Genomic DNA, 22952 nt, shown 5'->3' on the forward strand with positions numbered 1-22952 from the left:
TAAGAAATCTAAAGTTTAGTTTAGTGTACTGTTCTCATTAGGCTAGGGACCTGCCAGAAAAGTGCACACGTTCATGCCCCGCACACTCTCTCCCTTTCCATGAATCCTTCCAATCCTGGGCAGCACTTCTAATGACTTAGAATTAACTGCTTTCTAATTATGCACTGAGGCAGACACCATGATGTGGTATGGGTCTCTGCCAGCAAATGGAAACACAGGAGATCTAAAAGAGCAGGCTACCAGAGGGAGTTGTGAGAGAGGCTTCTTGAAGTCATCAGCTTGCAAAGCAGAGACTTAACCCGTCTCATTGAATAATATAAACTTGGTCATACCAGCTGCCGCTGTGATATCACCTATGGGAGCATCCATTTTTCTTTCTTTTTATAGTATATAAGATACTTGTGATCTTGCCAGGTTTGGGGCTACCCCAGGAAATTTTGGTAGGTCTTTGCTATATCAGCTTTCTCCCCTGACCTTGAGCTAGTCTTCTTTTTACCTGTGACTCGACTGACATGCTGGGTCCCAGTAAGCTAGGACCAGAGAGCTCAGGTTTGTTTTGAGGACCTATATTTGTTCTACACGGAATACCGAGTATCTTGAAATTTTAATTGCTGATATTTGAATCTGAGGGAGATCTAGGAGGGAGGAGGAGATACCAATGGAAGACTTGAGTTATTCGTAGAAGTATGATCCATTAATCTAGAACAGTTCAGTTCACTTTTGAAAATCATAGGAATAATGCCAGAGAAAGGGTAGGCTGGCAATTATGATCCCGAACTAGCCAAGTTTATATCACGGTTCCACCAATAATTGGGAGTGGGACTTTGGGGAAATTATTTAAATTCCTCATGCTTTGGGGCACCTGGGTGGGTCATTCGGTTAAGCGTCTGCCTTTGGCTCAGGTCAGGATCCCAGGGTTCTGGGATCGTGCCCCAGATCAGGCTCCTTTCTCAGCGGGGAGTCTGCTTCTCCCTCTGCCTCTCCCCCTACCACTTGTGCTCTCTCTCTCGCTCACTCTCCCTGTCTCTCAAATAAATAAATAAAATCTTTAAATTCCTCATGCCTTAATTTCTTTGTTTCTGAGATGGGGATAGCCACCTTGTAGGTATATTCTGAGAATTCAATGAGTTAATACATGTGAAGAGTTTAGAATGGTTCCGTGGTAAGCACTCAGTAAATGTTAGCTGTTACTCCTTTTTAGAAGTGGAAACTTGCTATAGGGTGGACTGAGTGACCCCACCCCATCTTCCTGAATACTCAGCTGACTTGTACAAATGTTAAACTAGTATTTCTGAAACTTTAGAAATTTGGGTACATTTACAGTTTTCCCTATCTGCCATTGTACCACATGTACTACTAATAAATACACTATTTTTGCTTGAAAATTTTTAAAGTATCATTTAATTCTATTTTAAAAAGGAAATTATAATTTCACCTTACATTATAAACTAGAATTTCTTGCCATAAATAGAAAGTACTTATAAAAATAATACATAACTGCTAAAGAAAAAAATGTTTTGTGTGCTCAGAAAGTCACTTCATGTGCCTCTGCCCACGTTAAGCACTCTTCTCTTTGGGATATGTGGCATTTGATGTTGTCAGTATTTAAAGACCCATTGTGTCCTACATCCTCTTAGTCTACATTTTCTGAAAACAATATATATATTTTTAAATTTTCTTTGAAGACATATTCGTCTATAATGAGAAAAGTTCAAATGAAGTCAGATCCATTTGACTACCTAAATACTGAGATAACATTAGGGAATATAGGCAGGACTTGGATTTTGAATAGTTTATTGGCAATTCATTCAGCAATTTGTTGAGTAACTACTTTGTGCAGAGCAACCTTGAGGTGTTAACAGAAATATGTCTGCTGGTAAGCAGCTTGCCGAATATCCTGACACAAACAGTTCCTTAGTCTTCCATGTGAACCATTCTCAAAAGGGGTAATACCGCATTAGCAGATATACAGTATACCTGTGGCATTAAAATTTCATGGGGGGAAATTAGGAAAAAATGTCTAAAAAATCTCCTTCGGTGGGCTATGATGAAAGAAAAGGTTAAGCAAGATTTATGTAGACCAGATAAACATAGGACCATGAAAGCCGAGCTTGAAATCTGAAACCTTCTAGCTTCGGAACTGGTAATATACCTGTAAGAATTATCTCTTATCTTCTTGGGGTAACCACAGGGTGAGCCTAATCCTCCATGGGATAGCCCCCAGATACTTAAAGATAACATTGAGGAAATAGGACATTGTTTTTTCCAAATTGTGCTAAATATTCCTTTTTCCTTCAGGATTTTTTTTTTTTTTAAGTAGGTTATGGTTTCACATCTTGGCATCCTGATCAATCTCCTGTCAACAGATGACAAAGTAATATTTAATCAAGTGCCAAATGACTGGTAGACAATATGAGTTCTCTCCCCAGTATGAGGGAGGGGAGAGCAAATGGATTGGAAACATAAGGGGAAATTCTGCTGGAGGAGATGAGACTTGAACTGGGCTTTGAAGTTTTGGCTGAGGGAAAGTTAAGAAAGAACATTCCAGATTTGGAGGAGAGAATTGGGGGTGGCTGGGTAGGAGGGATGGGATTAAGTGTATTCCTGGCATTAGCCAGGTGCTTAATAACTGTCTGTTGCGTGTATGTTTGTGGAATAAGAGTTGATGGTGTATAGTGGCTCTAGATCTACAAATTGTCTGACATAGTCTGATCGGTGTGAATACTCATGCTTTGGAGACCTCTTCCTCTTGTCCTTACATAATACTTTTTTCTTTGATGACTGTAGTCGAAGTTATTTCTTAAACAATTATGTGCTAGTTAGAGAGCAGAATTTAATTTGCCTCTATAAGATTCCCTAATGTTAAAAGATACTGCCTATTTAGATTGTCAGATGGGATCAGACTGCTTTAGAGATCAGTCCTGTGCAGTGGGATAGCTAGTGGGCTGCCTGGAATTTTTGAGAAATAGTTCCAACTGCAAAAGTAAGTAAGCTCCTGGAGGCCACTGGCAATATTGAAAATGTCCGGAAAAGACATTGGCAGGCCAGCTCCCATGGAGATGTAACTTGGGACCTTTCTGACCTTGATGTCCAAAGGCCTTAAACCAGCGTTTGAAGAGAAGATTAAATTCTAGCTGGTATTTTAGGCTTAGCTGTTCTGGAGCTAAGCCTCTGCAGGAGCCACATGAAAAGACAAGACTTTTGGTGTACTTGGGGAGCAACTGCCTTCCCCCACCAGTTGTCAACTGCACAGATTGTTTTTTCTTCTTGGAGGGAGAACTAGGTTCTAACACCACGGTCTGTCTGCATATGTATTTCGTTCCAAGTGGTCCATCTCGTCTGTATCCCAGGCTCGTCCATCTCTCACTCCATTCTGTTTTCTCTCCTGACTGCTGCCATCCAGTACACAGGCAGCGCCATGCGGGTTCACCTGTCGTGCTTAAACCTATCTGTGACCTTGGGTTAGGGGTCCCAACTAGATATGGTCTAGTGTTCGTTTCAGCTCAGGTATAACCTGGTCAAAAGGCACTCCTTGCAGTGGGCAGGATTTCCAGGGACCTTAAGCAGCATAGAGGACTCAGCTGCTTATTTGCTGCAGTTCCTTTCAGCAGTAGCGGGCCACTTACTTGAGCTTACACCAAGGAAAGGAAGAGTTATAAAAATGGGTGTGAAAGTCATTGGGGAGAAAGTCTCCACTGCTTGATTGCTGGTGCTTGAAATAAGGGAAAAACCCCTTATAAGGTTATAGACAAGATTTAAAATACAACACCCTCCCGCCATGGAGTGATAGCACCGTAAGCTAATACACACACATGTGTAAAGGACTTCTCCCAGGTTCTTTCCGGAGAACAGATTGCATGGCGCATTGTATACTGACTGCCACAGAGGGCGTGGCAGGGGAGGCAGGTAGGAGGGGAGAATCTGGCATTGTCAGATTACCTCTGACTGTCTCTCCAAGGCTGTGGCCATTACATTGGCAAGAACAGTCCCCCGACTTTATATATATGTGTGTATATATCTCATGAAGTCTTTCTTCTTTTACCCTCTTGACAATAGAAGGTAATAAGTGATGCATGTATGGATAATGCAGTTTTGGGGGGCAGAACAGGTAAGCCACCCTGTGCTCTAAGGACAGGCAGAGCAACAAGGTAACAGCTTCAGCTGCCCAAGTCTGAAACAGCATGTTAAACGCTCTTCCTGGGTTATTTTATTTCGTCTTCACAACAGGCCTGCAAAGTAAGCACCAGTGTTCTGCTCTTTTACAGACGAGGGGACTAAGGGTCACAGACATGAATTAGCTTGTTGAGAGGACAGAGCTAGTGGGTGGAAAAGTCAGGCCTCCAACCAGGTCTGCCTGATTCTAGGCTCAGCTCGTAACCACTGCTCCATGCTGCCTCTCCCTTTGAAAGTATTAGACAGCATAGCTTTCCAAGTTCACCTTTCTTTTAGAAGGCATGTTTTTCCTCTTTTGAGGAAGATGTAAATAAACATGGTCTTGGGTGACATCTAGGTCATAAGGAACTGTAAAGGGCTGCCTGGTTTTTTGGGTTGTCTGCTCTTGGAACCCATTGCAAGGGGAAGTTCACGCAGACCGTAGAGAGGCCCACCTGGAGAGGAATCAAGGCCCTTCACCCACCATTCCCATGGAGGTAGAAGCAAGTGCAGATTTGCCAGACATGTAAGTGAATCATGATGAAAGTGAACCCTCCAGCACCCAGATAATCCACTCCAGGTAATGTCACACAAAGACAAGCCATCTCCATTAACCTAGCCTAAACTACCAAATCATGAGCATGTTAAGAAATTATTGTTTAAGCCTCCCCCCTCCAAAAAAAAAAAAAAAAGAGTTTATATTTGAGAATATAATGGAACTGATTCTCAAACCCACAGAAACTTGGTAAGCTTGATGATTAGCACAGTGCTGTCTGTGACATGGCAGCAGTCTTTGGAGGAGTCAGGGTAACAATTCATTTTCTAGCCACCAGTGACCCTTCTCCCATTCGCTGGCCCAGCCAGACCCTATGCAGCAGGGAGGACTTTGACTCCACTCTACAACCCACTTGCTTTTTGGGCACCTGCCCTTCTCTCTATTGTTTGTGGCTCCAGTTTCTTAGAAGGACCTTCTCTTTATATATTTAAATAACTTGAAATCCACAAAAATTAACGAGGAAGAGGCTTTCCCTTGAACTTCTTACTAAAAAGCTTCCAAAAATTTTAGCAACATAGCAGAATGAGCTTTTATTGATGGTCCACATTTCCACGACAAAGACATAGAAATGATGGAAAAAAGAAACAAACAGAAATCTTCTAAAATACAAAACCAAGTTCAAACAAAAGGAATTCAATCTCTGGGGGCAAGGAATGAAGAGAGAATGTATATTCAGTTTGGTAAACAGGGAATCTCACTTTGTAGGTCCACAAGAGTTGTTAGCTTTAGATATGAACATGAGGGGTTGGGGCTGGGATTTTTAACTCCCTGAAGGGAGTTGGAAGTGAGCCTCCACATACAGCCCAATCCATGAGAAAAGGACTGAGGAAACTCCACTTGGCCTGGAGAAAGTGTCAAGGAAGCTTGCTTCCTGTATATGGTCTTGAGTTGTGGGGTATTTGGAGAGAGAAATTAGAAATAGGCCAGCACCATTTGTGGATTTGGGTCCAAATTTGCGCTCTCGTTTATGCTGCAGGAAGCCCATGTTAAGAAACGAACAATAAAACTGGTCTCTGTAAAAAACAAAAAAAAAACTAAACACGAAACTACTCTGTCACGGTTATTTCCACAGTACAGATCAAACAATTCTTGCTGCAATTAAGTTCACAGTAAAAATTTACAAACCAAGTGAGAAAACCACCGTCAGAGGGAAGATAAGTACATAGGCAGGTAGGCAGATAGATAGAGAAATTGCATACCATGAACTGGAAATGAGAAAATGAATATAATAGAGGTTAAATCTATAAGATGATGTTTTAAAACATAAAAATTATATAAACTGATCTAATAAACTAAAAACTAACTAGATAAGTGAAAGAATAGAATATAGTATGAAAAAAGAGCAGACAGATTTGAGAAAGACAATAAAATTTAGAAATGATATAATTATCATTGAAGTTAAAAGCTAATTAGATGAACACTTCATCTAAAACTAATGATGTATGGGGATTAACATAAGAATAAAAAAAAATGGTTAAAAAAAAAAAAAAAGAGCAGCGGCCTGTAATAGCCATAAAAAAAAAAAAAAAAAAAAGCTAATTAGATGAAGGGTGCCTGGGTGGTGCAGTCAGTTGAGAGTCCGACTCTTAATTTCAGCTCAGGTCATGATCTCTAGGTCGTGGGATTGAACCCTGCTTTGGGCTCCACATCAGCACAGAGTCGGCTTGAGATCCTCTCTCGCTCTCCTTCTGCCGCTCCAGCTCGTGTGTGTGTGTGTGTGGGTGGGTGGGTGGGTGGGTGGGTGCCCTCTCACTCTCTCTCTCAAGTAAGTAAATAAAATCTTAAAAAAGAAAAACTCATTAGATGAGTGAAGTGTCAGAAGAATTAGAACAAAAGTTAGTGAATTTTAGGATGGCTCTAAGGAAAGCACCTTTAATATATTACACAAGAGATGAATAGAGAGGAAATATAAATACTTTATAGGAGTAGGAGATATAGGGGGTAGTAATAAGGCCTTCTATTAGATGTCTAATATAAGAGTGCCAGAAGAAGAGAGTGGAGGCCAAAGCTATAGTGGCTCAAAACTTTGCAAACTGGTTAAAGGCATGTATCCTTAGGTTCATCAAACATAGCTAATTCCAAGCAGGCTAAATTAAAAGAGCCATACCCAGGCACCCAGTGATGAAACTGTTGAATATCAAAGAAAAATCTAAAAGGAACCAGAGATAAAAGAAATTATTTCTATAGGGATTATTATTAGACTGACAGTAGAGTTCTTAGCAATAACAGATGTCAAGAGACAGTGGAATCTTATTTTCAAATGGTTGAAATAAAATGACTTTTAGCTTATAATTCTATACCCAGCTATATTATCATTCTAAAGTGAGAACTAAGTTATTTTCAGGCAAGACAAGACAAAGAGATTTTACTACTCAGTGGTCCCATCTGAAAGAACTAATACATAGGTGCTTTAATAACAAGGATAATGAATCTAAAAGCGGAGAACAGAATTCAGAAAGCAGTACTGAAGGAGAAAATTGGCAAACATGTTCGTAAATCTAAATAAGTATTGAACATTTAAAAAAATAGAAACTATATTAGAGTACTTGAGAACAGAACCAGTTGTGTGTGCTTGTATGTATATATGTATATGGAGAGAGAGAGATTTATTATAAGGAATAGGCTCACACGATTATAGAGGTTGAAAGTCCCAAGGGCTACAGTGGGCAAGCTGGAGACCCAGGAGAGCCAGTGATATAGGTCCAATCCTCTTGAGATTCAGGAGGAGCCAATATTTTAGTTTGAGTCCAGAGGATGTCCCAGATTGAAGGCAGTCAGGCAGAGAAACTAGTCTTTTACTCAGTGTTTTATGTTCTAGTCAGACCTTCATCTGACTGAATGAGACCCATCCACATTGGTGAGGGCAGTCTATTTTACTCCAATTCAGATGTGAATCTTATCCAGAAACACCCTCACAGACGTATCCAGAATAATGTTTGCTCAAAAGTCTGGGCACCCTGTGGCCCAGTCAAGTTGACATAAAATTAACCATCACAGAAACTAAGAAATTATGTTTACAAACAGGGTGGTTGAGCAAAAATTAGTAGACAGAATAACATGGAGGCTGATGGGGAAGGAGGGGGCTTCCTGATTGGAGTGAGTGAATTCTTAATTCCTTATATAGCTGGCCCTTGAACAACATGGGTCTAAACTGCATGGGTCCACTTATATGTGGATTTTTCTTATACATACACATACAGTGCAATACTATTTTTATAAACACAGTGCATTAAAAAAAATATTAACACAGTGCAGTATTTTCTCTTCCTTATGATTTTCTTAATAACCTTTTCTTTAGCTTTATTGTAAGAATATAGTATATAATACATATAGCATATAAAATATGTGTTAATCGACTGTTTATGTTATCAGTAAGACTTCCTGTCAACAGCAGGCTGTTAGTGGTTATGTTTTAGGAAGTCAAAAGTTATATGTGGGATTGTTGACGACCCAGGGGATTGGTGCCCCTAACCCCCATGTTATTAAGGGTCAGCTGTGCTCAGAATTATAAAGAAAATATGATTAGATTAGATATGGGTTCAGTTAAAATTAATTAAAAATTAATAAGAATATAGAAGATTTGGGGCACCTGGGTGGCTCAGTCGGTTGGGCATCCAACTTCTTGATTTCGGCTCAGGTCATGATCTCAGGGTCATGAGATCAAGCCCTATGTTGGGCTCCATGCTCAGTGGGGCATCTGCTTGAGATTTTCCCTCTCCCTCTGCCCCTACCTTCCCTCTCTTTCTCTCTCTCTTACTTTCTTTCTCTCTGTCAAATAAATAAATCTTAAGAAAACAAAGAATATAGAATATTTTAATAATACAATTAAAAATCTTGGCCTACTAGACATACCTGAACCCCATACCTCAAAAATAGGAGCTTTAGTATTTTTTAAGACATGTAAAATATTTATAATAATTGATTGCATATCAGGGGCGCCTGGGTGGCTCAGTCGTTAAGCATCTGCCTTCGGCTCAGGTCATGGTCCCAGGGTCCTGGGATCGAGCCCCGCATCGGGCTCCCTGCTCAGCGGGAAGCCTGCTTCTCCCTCTCCCACTCCCCCTGCTTGTGTTCCCTCTCTCGCTGTATCTCTCTCTGTCAAATAAATAAAATCTTTAAAAAAAAAAAAATTGATTGCATATGAAAACACCAATGGAAGTCAAATAGATACCCTTAAATTAATATAAGCATCACACACTTTGACCAATATGATCAAATTAAAAATTTGAAATAAGTTTTTAAATAACTTATGGATCAAAGATGAAATCATAATGGAAACTATAAAATATTTATAAATAAATGAGAACAACACTTGTAGCATGTAGCTAAAGCAGAATTTAGAGGAAAAATTATAGCCTTAAAAAGTATATGTTGAAATAAAAGATTGAAAATTTAAGTAATAAAGATAGTAAGTTTGTAAAAGAATAATACAACAAATTCAAAGAAGAAATCCAGAAATAATGATGACAAAAGGATGAATTAAATGAAATTGGAAGGAATGAAGCAGTAGAGAAAATCAACAAAACCAAAATTTAGTTCCTTCAAAATACTAGTAAAATGAACCAACCTCTAGAAAGACTGATAAATAAAACAGTTTACACAAATTAATATTAGACTATCTAAAGTAAATTTAATTGAAGATACAGACATTAAGTCAGAGTGGCAGGGGCATGGATGTTTATTATTTTAGGCTCTTGAAATATTTCACAGAAAGCAGATCATAATCTTGGGCATTATGCCTTAGTCCGGGCATTGCCTGTTGCCTCTCTTCCGTAGCATGCTTCAACAGGGACCAGTTCTCCCCTATCCCTGTGCACACAACTCCAAATGACTAGTGCATTCCTGCTTTGTACCTGCTTGGTAGAAAGCTGACATTCCAGCAGTTGAAGCAGTGACAGAGGTAAACTCTGAAATCAAGAGGCTGAATGCCTCTAGCAAAGGTTAGGGAGAACAAGTCTCCTGTCCACATGTGGTCAAAAAGATGGATACAACTTGGGCATAGGTAGTAGCTGGCCGTGGACATCTTGCTTATGAAAGGTACTGGCTTCCTTGAGCCCTTCTTATTCCTAGTCATCCCAAGATTATCCAACCGCCTTTCCTTACCTGGTTGATACTTTTCATCCCTTTGGCACTTTTAGCTTCAGAATATGTGTGTAAAATTAAGTTTGCGCTCTGGCTTGATCTGAGACACAAGCATAACCTTGTTGAAGCCCAAGTCCTAAAATCCTCAAACAGAAGGCAGGCACATCCTAGGTCTGTAGCCAAGGCCTCGAAACCCTATTTATTATCATTTTCTTGCTCCAAAAAATGGCAGGTTGCAATAAAAGAAAAAGACATTTTGTTGAGTTTAAAATGAATGTGGACTCGATATATAGTTTTTACTTTTCAGTTTAAAATGATTGACTTGTTCTTGTAAGCTTTCTCTGATTTGAATAGTGTTCTATTCAATATGTTCAGACTATTTTTTAAAAAGTGTGTTGGCTATGATTCTTAATTCTGATAAGCACAGTATTCAAAAATTTATATTGTGAGGAAAATTAGGATGTCATTGGTTTCTTTTTTCTATAATATTTCCTTTGTGACTTCATCTTCTTCTGTTCTAGAGTATTGTCTCTCGTCTATTTTAAAAAGAGCCTTTGGCTGGGGGGCTCCTGGGTGACTCAGTCAGTTGAGCGTCTGCCTTCGGCTCAGGTCATGATCTCAGGGTCCTGGGATCAAGCCCAATTGCATCAGGCTCTCTGCTCAGGGGGGAGTCTGCTTCTCCCTCTCACTCTCCCTCTGTGCTCTCTCTCGCAAATAAATAAAATAAAATCTTTAAAAAAAAAAAAGACCCTTTGATCTATGATTTGCAGTGAGTTATCATATAGTTTGGTTCTTACTATTACTTAAACTTTAACAAAATCAACAACAAAATAGCCGTTGTAGCTATTTACTAGAGACTCACACAAAAACCCTTTAACGAAGTCAGCTCAGATAATATTGTCATTTTCTACAGAAGAAAATAGTGAATCTGAGAGGTGCCATATTCCATAAATTTGCCCTGGTTGCAGAGCTGGTTGTAGACATAGGGCTGGATAGTATTCCTATTCCTCTCGTGATGATGTTCTTGGGATTCCAGATATGTGTTCCACACTTGCAGAACAAACACATAGTTACAAATAGCTAAGTACATAAATGTGGCTATACACATGCAGAATAGGAAATAATTAAAATAAGTGTACTGCATTTTTTCTTTGTGGACTCAGTACAATGCTTAAGTGAAAAAGATGTAATTTCCCTATTTCTTTGCACGGTATTTACTAACATTTATCATATCTGTCACTGATCTTATGGTACTGAACTTGATAAAGAACATAATAATCTTAAAAACAAAAAAACCAAAAGTCATCTCAACATGAATGATGTTGATCCCTGGTCTGGGTTCATTCTATTAACTAGATAATTATCCAATATCTACTTTAATTTGTGTTTGTGTGGATAAACCCTAAGCCATTTTGCTGAATGTTTGGGAATGATTCCACTGGAGGATTGGAAGAATTGATTCCTAGGCAGCACTAGACTTAGCTTTAGTTTAGAGACTTGCCTTCCTCCTGTGCAAAGGAAGAGGAGTTCTGGTCACCTTGGCTTCCACACGCCTACAGAAAAGAGCAGGGCCAGAATCTCTTGCCTCCGTGTGCTAGGTGTGTGATCTGATATAGCATTCTTCATTAAATGCCTCCCCTAGCCTCCTCTATAGGTTTTCCTGGGGTGAGGTCTATTTAATTTACAATTGGCTATGAGGAGATGTATTTTGGGACAAAAATTCATATATAAATAAATATATATTTTTTTCTTACTTAAGATTCCCTCAATGGTTAATCAACTTTACCTACTTTCCTTATCTGTGAAATGGACACAGCATTTTATGGCAGTTGATGAGAATTATTTCAGAAATGTTTAGAATTCAGAGATTCTTTCTTGGCTAAAAGTTATTTTTATCGACATCATTGAAGTTTGACCTGCCTTCACTAAGCTCTCCAGATACATATGCTTAGTAATAAAATACTTAGCCACAAAAGGTAACTATTTCTTTTCTGATGGTTCTTGCTGTGTTTTTTTCCCCCAAGCGGGCTTTTCCAAAGCTAATATATCTGCAAAGAGACATATGCTTTAGGTCTGTACTTGTTAATTTACCTTGGAAAAATTAGGTCATCTTCAAATCTGGCAGTGTGGCTTATAAACTTGGCAAAATGGTCTAATTAAAAGCTTCTCTTTGATTAAAAAAAAGGAAAAAATTATTAGAATCGGTAATGTTTTCATTTTCGTGGTTTGTGTACATATAGGTATATGTCACTCCTCATGCTGCACTAAAAGTATGTTGACTGTTAACAGTTCATCTCTTTTCTTCTACAGCCTCCAAGTCTGTTATAAATAGTATGCTACGGGACCCTTCTCAGATTCCAGATGGAGTTCTAGCAAATCAGGTCTATCAGGTATTAATCACAGCTGTCTATTTTCAGTGGCAGTGCTATCTGCCTAGCAGAGTAAAGGATTTTAAACCTCATTTAATTACTGTCATCGTAAACTATCACTGAGGTCAGGGTGCACCATAAATGGCAATGCAATATTTGCGAGAAGAGCATTTCACTTTTTAATAGCTTGCTTTTATAGTGAATAAAAAGCATGGGATTTTTGTTTTCTGTGATTAAATCTTAACAGCCTTTGATAGTTTGTTTTTTTTTTTAAGAAACGTAATTACAGCTTTTAGGATACTAGTTCACGGTAACAGTTTTTGTAGTCACCCCAGACCCCTTCTCTGTTTTGTCCGCAGTGCATCGTGAACGACTGCTGTTATGGACCACTGGTGGACTGCATCAAACAGTATCCTTTCCCATAAAATTTTAGGTGCGCAATTGACGAGCTCAGACTCAGTGGAGGAGATGTGTCTAGCTTTAACCTGACATAAAGTTCTGCTTCACAAAACACATTTCATACTCTTCTACTTTACATTCAGTCAGCTGGAGGGTCACTGCAGACCATCCTTTCCTCCAGCTTAAGGAAAATCAGATGGGCCACGGGAAGCTGTCGGTTCGGCAGTTATGTGCACAGGCTTAGCTCAAACTGCTGGGGTTTCAGAGAGTTTAAAGGTACAGAGTCATTGGGCATGTAACTTACTATCTGGGAGTGTGGCTCACCAATCCAATGAACATTTTAAAAAAATAGAACAAATTTCTATTTTAAATGAGCCAAATTCAGTTGAGTTTCCTAGAACAAATTTTGAGCCTGGAGTTCAAGGATGACGTGATTAAAATGCCGCGCAGACCATCACATCTGAAAGGGCAGTAGATTCTTGTTGCTTAAATGCTGATTACAGTCTGCACTGCCATTTGCATCCCTAATAAACAACTTTAGAGAAACCAAGCTAATTTACCCATCTGCCATTTGCATCCATAATAAACAACTTTAGAGAAACCAAGCTAATTTTTCCGTCTGGACTGAACTTAAGGCTATGAAAACAGACGTCCAGTCATTCTTCATTAAAGACATTGAGATTACTAAAGAGTTAATGCTTACTTCTTGAAATGGGATTTGAGCCAACAGTCACTACTTCATGAAGGGGCATGTTCTTCATCCATACATTTAGTAGCATTGTGGCAATACTAAGAATTTTGATAATCCTGGGTGGAAAATACTATTTAAAGGGTCAATAACTAGTAATTTTTTTAATGAAAATTATCTTCCACCTGAGTGCACGAGTCTTGCATTTCTTAATGCTGTAACAGCCTTCCTAATAGAGGTTTTGTGAGTGTGGATAGCACTGTGACCAGTGGAGATTCAGTGCTACCAGTCAGGAAGCTTTCTGTTGAAAGCCTTTTTTGTTGGAAATCAAGTGTTTGTGTGTGTGTATGTGTGTGTGTGTGTGTGTCTGTCTGTTTATCCCACCTTGTTTTCACAAAGGCTTAGGGTCTGTAAAATTTTTGTAACGAAACTCACTCATTTTCTTTTTTATAAAGTTAACCTTTGAAAAATAATCTCTTCACAGAGCCCTCTTGTAAGAATATTCACTACCTAAGTTACAGCCCTTTACATATTTATCCTTCAAGTCAGTTCCCCCAATGTAGTTTAAATTAATAAAATCACAGCACTGTCATAAGCTTGCCTTTTTATTGGACCAAAGTGAAACCATACTTCTATTTTCAGTATAAAATTAATGATAGCATTAAAAATTGTAGGAGTGCCAACCTCATGTTGCTACAGTGATAAAGTTTAGCACATTTGTGTAACAACTAACACCATCTCAGAGTATCTGGGGTGGAATTACATGTTAATTTTAAAGCATATAAAATAGTTAAAAATCAATTTAAAGTTAAGGTTTTAAAAGCATAATGTCTTTTGAAGGATTGCATATTGATTTTAAATATAACTATCTAATTATATATGCATGGACTAAAGTATGAAGTCAACTGCTTTGTAAATGCCAGGAGGCTATTTTTCAGTAATAGTTGAGATGCTTACGGGAAACTAGATTGCTGCATTGCTGGCTAAGAAAATGGCTTGTGAGGTTATTTACAAGTTTTGCCCCATGGTCACTGCCATACATCAATAATAGGTATTATTATAGACAAAGTCTAAGTGTTTTCTGCTTATAGAGCATTATAAATTCTGTTCAGAGTATTTTCTTTACATTTTTGCCATCATTCACTTTCCTTTTTTGGCTATGTTATTGCTAGTAGAATTTAATGTAGTACATGATTTCAATTGATAAAGATAATGATGAATGTCTATAAATTGCATTCACTGACTAGATTATAATTTTGCAGTTCCATTATGCCTATTGCCAGTAAAATTACTGTTTTTATAAGCTTTGTGTTCTAGACCTTGTATTTTATATATGTTTATATCAAGCAAAGAATAATCAAGAAGTATGTCTTTCCCAAATTTCAAATCGGTGATTGCTTTTACCATGCAAAATAAAACAAGCTGGGAAATTTATAGAGGAACTGATTTTATTTTTGCATTGAGGTAGTAGCAGTTTCATATAATGTAAATATACTTGCATAGATGTTTCCTAGACTGATCCACAGGAATTACTTTATTTCACACTGAATAAAAATTAGTAGTTTTCCATGTGAGTGAAAATGCTATTTGTATGTTGTTCTGATAATTTAGTAATGTTTACATTGCTTACTGTCGGTAAATTACATCATTTTGTAAGAAAGTACACATTTAGTAAATAGAATTGGTGCAAAATCTTTTTACTCCATTATGAAAATGTTACATGTAGACATTTGTGTAAGTAGAATAAAGGAAATTGGTCATTTACAAATAAGACACCACGAAAAGCACAGTAGCAAAGAGTATATAAATTGTCATTGTGCTTTCTTTTTCTTTTGGTGTCTGCAACATTTTTTCCTGCATAGCCATGTCCATCCACCCCTTTGCTGCCACAGATATAGTCACTGACACAAAAGGTGTGAGAAACCAGCCACCTCAACTTTCCAAAGTGTGACTCCAGGACACAGCTATTACACAAAGACCTACACAGAGAAGCAAGGAAAGATAATGATGCAGGAAGCTTAAAATGCTGTGGGTTTCATTTCTGTACCATCAGTAACCTCAGTTTCATGATTCAACATTTTAGATGTAAATAATTTACAACAATAAAAGTGAGAGCGCATTTATGTGGATTAGAAGTAAATAATTTAGTTCTAACATGTGGGATGCCCCTAATAATGAGAGACTGTAGAGAGATATTCATCAGATATCTTCAGTGGACTCTGCAAATGTGTGAAATTTTGTGATTTGAAAATTTTTGTTCCTTTATTCTGTTTCCAATTAGAAATTAAAGAAGCACACCACGTGCATGGTGGGGGGAGGTGACAACAGAAGGAAAAATTGCAATGATGAAGACTTGGGGCTCATTTTGACGGTGGACATGAGTGGCCACATCTCTCGAATTATGATTTAAATGATATTCACCTGTATGTGTTGATAAAGGGCAGATAATGCTCTAGGAATTTTTTAAAATAATGCATACATTTTATTTCATTTTAATTGAACTCTTTCAGTGCATAATCAGAATCAGAGAGTCTTTGGTAAGCTGAGGAGTGGTACGACCAGGTTGACATTATCCAATGGAGAGTTAGATAATTAATACCAAATGCTTTTGACAGAATCAAAGTACCAGAATAGGACAACGCTCCTTTTCAGATATTGTGCAATCTCATCCTTTTGGAAAATAGAGCAGAATTCCAAGTCCTATTCCTGATTTAATTATTTACCAGCCATGGGACCTTCAGAAAGTTCCTCAGCCTTCTTGAACCTTGCTTTCTGTAATTATAAAAATGGGATTAATAATAGTACTTATTCATGTGGTGGTGGTGAAGGTTAAATAAGATGATAACCCAAGTGGAAATGCAAATCAAAACTACAGTGAGATATCATTTCACATCTGTCAGAATGGCTAAAATCAACAACACAAGAAACAAGTGTTGGCGAGGATGTGGAAAAAAAGGAACCCTCTTGCCCTGTTGATGGGAATGCAAATTGGTGCAGCCATGATGGAAGACAGTATGGAGGTTTAAAAATAGGACTACCCTATGATCCAGTGATCGCAGTACTGGGCATTTATCCCCAAAATACAGAAACACTAATTCAAAGGGATACATGCACCCCTGTGTTTATATAGCATTATTTACAACAGCCAAGATATGGAAGCAACCCAAGTGTCCATTGATAGCTGGAGGAATAAGACGTGGTGTATGTACACACATACACACACACACAATGGAATATTGTTCAGCCATAAAAAGAATGAAATTTGCCATTTACAATGATATGAATGGATCTAGAGAGTATAGCTAAGTGAAATAAGCCAGTCCAAGACAAGTACCATATTTCATTCATATATGGAATTTAAGAAACAAAAGAGCAACGGAAAAAAAGACAAACCAAGAAACAGACACTTAACTATAGAGAACAGATTGGTGGTTACCAGAAGGGAGGTAGGTGGGTAGGAGGATGGGTGAAATAGGTGATGGGGATCATAGAGTGCACTGGTGATGACCACTGGGTGATGTATGGAAGTGTTGAATCACTATGTTGTACACCTGAAACTAATATAACACTATTTTAACTATACTGGAATTAAATTTTTTAAAAAAAAATGATAGGCTGGGATGGTAGCAGAGGAAGTAGTAGAAATTTGGTGAATATTGTATTTAGTTATAAGTTGACACCAACAGGAGTCGCCGATGTATTGAGAGGAGTGTGGGAGAAAGGTAGGAGTTGAGGACTCCTGCATTCTGATTTGAACAGCATGGGGTTGTCAATAACTAAAATGGTAATGAAGCAAATGGCGTATGCATGTGTGAGCAGCTGAACGTAATGAATCTGTGAAACTATAACAATAAAGTAATCAAAGTTTATTGAGGACTTACCAAAAAAAAAAAAGAAGGTGATACCCCAACTGTTTAACACCGAGGCTTTGTGTTACAGTGCTTAAGAAATATTAGCTAGTATCAATTATTTTTACATAATTATTTTAATACTTTTAAAGAAGTTGTATGGAGGTCATACAAAAGGCTTTGTGAACATCATATTCCAATCCTTTGCTTTGCCACACTTGAACCGTATAACTGTGTGCGAATTCTTTTCTAAGCTTTGGTTTCCTCATCTATAAAATAAGGATGATAATAACTAAGGATGAAATAACATACATAGGGCGCCTGGGTGGCTCAGTTGGTTGGGCGACTGCCTTCAGCTCAGGTCATGATCCTGGAGTCCCAGGATCGAGTCCCACATCAGGCTCCCTGCTCAGCAGGGAGTCTGCTTCTCCCTCTGACCCTCTTCCCTCTCGTGCTCTCTATCTCTCATTCTCTCTCTCTCAAATAAATAAATAAAAAATCTTTAAAAAAAAAAAACCATACATAAAGCACTTAACACAGTACCTACCTCATAGTAATCGCTCAAAGAATTTACATGTGTGTGTGCGTATCTGTTTCTATGAATATGATCATATGTGTGCACTCTCGCACACGAGAGGAAGACTTGAAGAATCCTCTGCACCCGCACCCCAACCCCACAGTCCTTTGCAACATGCAGTCTTTCCTCCAGGGTGCCTAGAATTCTCAACAAGTCAGCTATTTGGCTTCCCATGTCACATAAGATCACCAACCATAGGCTGAAAGTGGGACAGAAACTAGAAATGCTGGTTCTGGGACAAGTATGGATTCTTAGAAGATTTATGGAACTCTGTAAGACTGGAAACTCCTTTAAGGCAAAGCCTGGTTGGTATTCTTTGCTGCATTTAGTAAGTGCTTAATAAATGCACTAAATTGAATTAAGGGATTTTTAACATAGTACAAAGGATGTTTAAAATGACTCTGCCTCCTTTCAAAAGAAGATAAGGTACACATCCATTTACAAATCTTTATTTGCCCAAATGCATATAAACACTACAGAAATAGAAAAATTCCCCTGAATCATTAAATGAGGGCATGTATGTAGAAATCTCATTCCTCAGAAATGTGGGCTAAAGGTGGAAATAGTTGCTATGATTACTCTATTTTCCATTTCATCTCAAAGTAGAGACCTGGTATTAGCATATTTTTTATTGTGTAATTCCACCTGTGTTACCCTCCTTAACTAAAACTTCTTAGTGCCATTGGTCATGAGCACGAAGTCCTGCTAAGAGACATGCTTCTGGAGAAAAACCTGTCCTTCCTAGGTAAGTATTACTTACATCCTCTCTAGCTTGTAATATCTGCATGAGTGCTTAAATATGTATTTTTAAAAATCTTCCACTCGCAGTTATTATATACTAAAAGAATAGTGAACAATGATTGATGCTGTGCATGTTATCTTTTATTGATTTAGAATTAAGCAGGAACTCAGTTACCTAATCCCTATATATACAAAACATGCACAGGCTTGCAATTAATATTTTATGGAATAAGTGGCTGAAAAAATGCTTTAATATCTGTTGCAGTATTACTTTTGGTGTCATGAGATATTAGCCGTAATCTAGGCCTTATGAGACAAAGAAACAAAAGAAATACTGTCTATAAAATGCTTTATATGTTAAAAAGAATAGTTAGAAAAATTCATGTTGGATATGTTTGTCTAATGTATGGAATCAGAGTGTACTTTTACTTGAAAGTCAAATATTACGCTTTTATTATTTTTATGAGAGACATTGTCATTATAGATTTAGTGTGATTTTTAAAAATCTCACATGTATACATGGACATGTGTTTTTGTGTGTGTACCAATGTGGAATCTTGTTATAGATTGTTATTTCTTTCAACATCTGAAGCATTAAAATTAAGCCTTGAAGGGCATACATGTGATAACTGATCACAGAAACCATAAAGCACTCTACAATGAATTAATTCCTCTTCTCCACTGTAGATGTAATTTTAAAGGTTCTATACCAACCTAAATGTGCATTGTACACATCTGTTATATGTAGATATTTAAGTCTGCATAGTGTGTTTTTTTAGGTTGAAAAAAATCACAGAATATTGGATTACACAACCTTTGTTCCAAAATGGACAAAGATTTGGCCAAGGAAAGTCCATTGGATGGCCTTACATCAAGTTGGGGAGGGATGTTGAAGACAAGCCTGCAGAAAGTCTGTTTTAAGTCTTAGTGTTCAATATTTTTATTAATGAACTGGAGAATGGAGTTGAGTGTATTATCAGGTTGTTGATAATTTTAAGATGGGAGATCTCATAAATGTTCTGTAGCAGGGGCTAAATAAAGTTGATTTAGGAAAATGGCCTCAAATTAGTGAATTAAATTTCAGTATGTGAAAGTAACAAGTTTTTTCATGTAAGGGAGGAGGAGCAAAAGGCTTACATGTGGTCTAAACTGAGTTCCACGTCCTTGACTCCCTTGATTTTGTGAACAGTGTTAGACTGAATTGACCATGGCCAGCAAAGACAATGCAGAAACATGGCCAGAGTCATTAGCACTTGCATACAAGTTCAGAAAGGGGACTTACTATTCATGGGTCCCATCTAGTTCTCTGTGCTATCAGGTCTAGAGATAACTATTTTATTAAAGTACACCCAAAGGTGATACTTAACTGATCTCTAAAATAAATGAGTTATAGGATATTTAGCTGATTCCATGTAACCTCAGTGCTGTTTTTAAGCATTTCCTTATCAGCATACAAAGAAGTTAATTTATTCTATGCATTTTAAGCATTTTAATGTAGTACTGAATTACTACAAGTTTATTTACAAGTTAAAGCATGAGAATTCAAAGCTTTGTGTGAAATATTGTTCTGGGGTTTTCTTTTACCTTGTATATATACCCCTTCACAGTGATTAATTAGGTCTAAAGTACTGTGCCAGGTAAATTTAGATAGATTATCATTTCAAGTCAACTACTGAAAAATATTGGTATATAAATAGACCACTAATCTGATGTTTTCTTGTTTACATGCATACATCTTGAATTTTGTTGCAGAGCCATTACAAACATGTGTTTTACTTTGATTCTTTTATAAGCAAAAGCAAAACCGATCTCTCCCTCTCTTTCTCTCTCTCTCATTCGTTTGGTTTCTAGTCTGGCCACTACTTTCAAAAGGCAAGGATTCTTATTTTTACATATTAACCCTTCTTAAGAATTATGACTTCCCTGAAAGTCTGTCCCATTCTAAATTTTCCACTCATTGTGCTCTATATGTAATTTTATAAAATACATACCTTATATGACCATTTTACTAAAAGAAGAGAAAAATAAAAATAACCTTTATTTTAACCCTAATAATTTTTTTAATTTCCTTGATTCATAACCATATACTGAGCAGTTGTTATGGCACAAGATTTAACCATGCACTATTGGAAAGAAAAAAAAGAAGAGTACTTTTCATTGAAGATTTGCATATACTCATGGATTTATCCTATTTATAAATTTATAGGTACATTGTATTCAGAGAATTCAAAGTTGAATAAATGTTTAGTTTTTCCTACTAAAAACATATATTTTATTCATACATTTATTGATTTATTCCAAAAATAAGTTACTGAGTTAGGTACTATTTATTAGGAACTAAATATTAAGTCAGATGAAGTTCCTCCTTTTGTGGAATTATGGTCTAGTAGGGAGATAAGCTATAAACAAATGTACACAATTTCTAGCAATTTCTCAGAGTTCTTGTAATTCTTTTATTTTTATTCATGCATTCTTTTCAACTAACTCTTGTTGAGCACGTTTTCTACTACTAGTTAGTGTGAACATGATGGTAAGCATTTTGTTCCCTCTGGATGCTTACAGTGATGCACACTATTTCCATGTCAAACCCAGTAAGAATACAGTTCCATCACTAGTGCATCTCCGTAGGTACTCACTTGATGGTCTTGATAATGAAAATAAATACATTCAAGGCTGTTGTTGTGCTACTTCTATTAAACTTTTGAAAGAAAGGTATAGATTATACTAAAAATCAAGAGCCACCCTTTACATATAAGAAAATGCTACTGGCCCATAAGCTACTTTTCCTGAAGTGGTGATAGAATTTTACTTATTCATCTGCTCTCTCACCAGCACCTTCCTGTCACCATGTGCTTCTAGGCCGGCTAGCTGAGCTCCTTAGCTTGGTTATCTTACCACTGTGCTAACCAGTCTTTTCTTTCGTTGGTTCAGCAGACAGATATCTTTTAAGAAGTACTTACTTTGGGCGGGCACCATTAGGGATAAAAAAATAAAAGTTGAATTTTTCCTGGAAGGAAAATTTCAGATAAGTTTCAGGTAAGTTCATGTCAGTTCTTTCCAAGGAGAGTAATATAGAATTATTGATCCGCATTTAACGTCTGAGAAGATGTGAAGAGCCTGCTGCCCACTCCTAGGCACAGATGCACAAAGAGCCCTTCTTAAGCTTTAAATTGACCAACAAGCATTGTGATCATCCTTATTCCCACTGCTAAGGGTTCGTTCCATTTCTAATATCAACAAAATAGAAAAGGTATTTTAACTACTGGTGGAGATGTTTTGATTTTTATCTCTCCAGTGACTAATGAGACCATGTTTTGCTGCCTCTCCCTACCCCCACCCTCTCCTTCTCAGGAGTAAGGAGGAACTTTGGACAAAAGGCAAGGGAGGAAAGGAAAATAGTGATAGTAAGAAGACGATGAGACTGTTTGTGGGCGCCTGGGTGGCTCAGATGGTTGGGCGTCTGCCTTCGGCTCAGGTCGTGGTCCCAGGGTCCTGGGATCAAGTCCCGCATCGGGCTCCCTGCTCCTTGGGAGCCTGCTTCTCCCTCTGCCTCTCTCTCTCTGTCTCTCATGAATAAATAAATAAAATCTTAAAAAAAAAAAAAAAAAAAGACGATGAGACTGTTTGCACTGTCAGAGGCTATGAAAGAGCTTATCCCAGAGGCTGGAGACAAACTGTTCATCCTCCATGGGGGGGCATGTCTCCAGGTCAGAGGGACTTACATTAGTGCCTTCCACAGCCACTGTCTGGTGCAAATTCTTGTTACATTTGGCTTAATAAGGATGGCTCTGGAGATACTGTATTCTTTCCAGTGAATGTTGCCCTGTTAGTAGAAGCGAACAATTATTTTGAGTGACACCTGAGAGGCAGTTGCTTTTTCCCTGCCTCACCCTCCCATGTTTGGTCTTGCCTTATGACAAACCAGCTTATTTTACATGGGTGCTTTTCTAGCATTCGTGTATAACTGTGGGACTCCAGGAGGGTATAATCTGTAAAGCCAGGGAGGCTTAGTGAAGGATGTCCCTTGCTGTAAAAAATTAGGATCTTCGTTCCTAAGAGTTCATCTGTTCCTGCTGCTTTATTCCCCACCTGAAGCAATAGTGCTCTGTTGGGGGAGTGATTATGATGTGACAAACGGGGGATTATGACTTCAGGTGAAGAACAGGCAGCGGGAACAGATGAGATTTAGAGGGCTAAGGTTGTGTTTATGTGCAGATGTTAGTAGTAGAGCATAAGAAACTAGAAATAAAACATATGATTATATAGGCTAAAGGGAAATGACATGGTTGGGTATTTCATAAGGTATCAAGTATTTAAATTCCTAACTCTCTGAAGGTTAAAAATAAGATACAGTTTTCAGAATCATGGGAATGTGGTATTGGAAATGGGATATGGGGAATTGGGTCCTTCTTCCTTCCTGAGGAAATTATCATGGTGTGGGATCATCTTACTCCCCTTATTGAACATGCTAGTGTGCGCTTCTCCCTGGGACCAAGAGAAAAGAACCACGGATAATACATATATGCTGCTAGAAGACAAC

The 22952-nt window shown here is 37.8% G+C and overlaps 1 protein-coding gene across 13 annotated transcripts in view; it reads left to right on the forward strand.

Moving 5' to 3' along the window:
- The window catches only part of CDIN1 (CDAN1 interacting nuclease 1), a 207654-nt gene that overhangs the window by 79433 nt on the left and 105269 nt on the right, over nucleotides 1–22952 (forward strand). For 12 of the 13 annotated variants that reach the window (XM_081830856.1, XM_081830851.1, XM_081830854.1 and 9 more), the window contains 3 exons: nucleotides 12101–12180; nucleotides 12519–12568; nucleotides 18349–18416. The exons of the other annotated variant lie outside the window; for it this stretch is intronic. In XM_081830856.1, coding sequence (XP_081686982.1) covers nucleotides 12101–12180; nucleotides 12519–12568; nucleotides 18349–18416 — 198 coding nt within the window. The remainder of the gene's footprint in view (nucleotides 1–12100; nucleotides 12181–12518; nucleotides 12569–18348; nucleotides 18417–22952) is intronic. 13 annotated transcript variants of the gene reach the window in all.

Source organism: Leptonychotes weddellii, chromosome 9 (genome assembly GCF_054177405.1).
Source record: "Leptonychotes weddellii isolate Sample4059 chromosome 9, ASM5417740v2, whole genome shotgun sequence".
Lineage (NCBI taxonomy): Eukaryota > Metazoa > Chordata > Mammalia > Carnivora > Phocidae > Leptonychotes > Leptonychotes weddellii.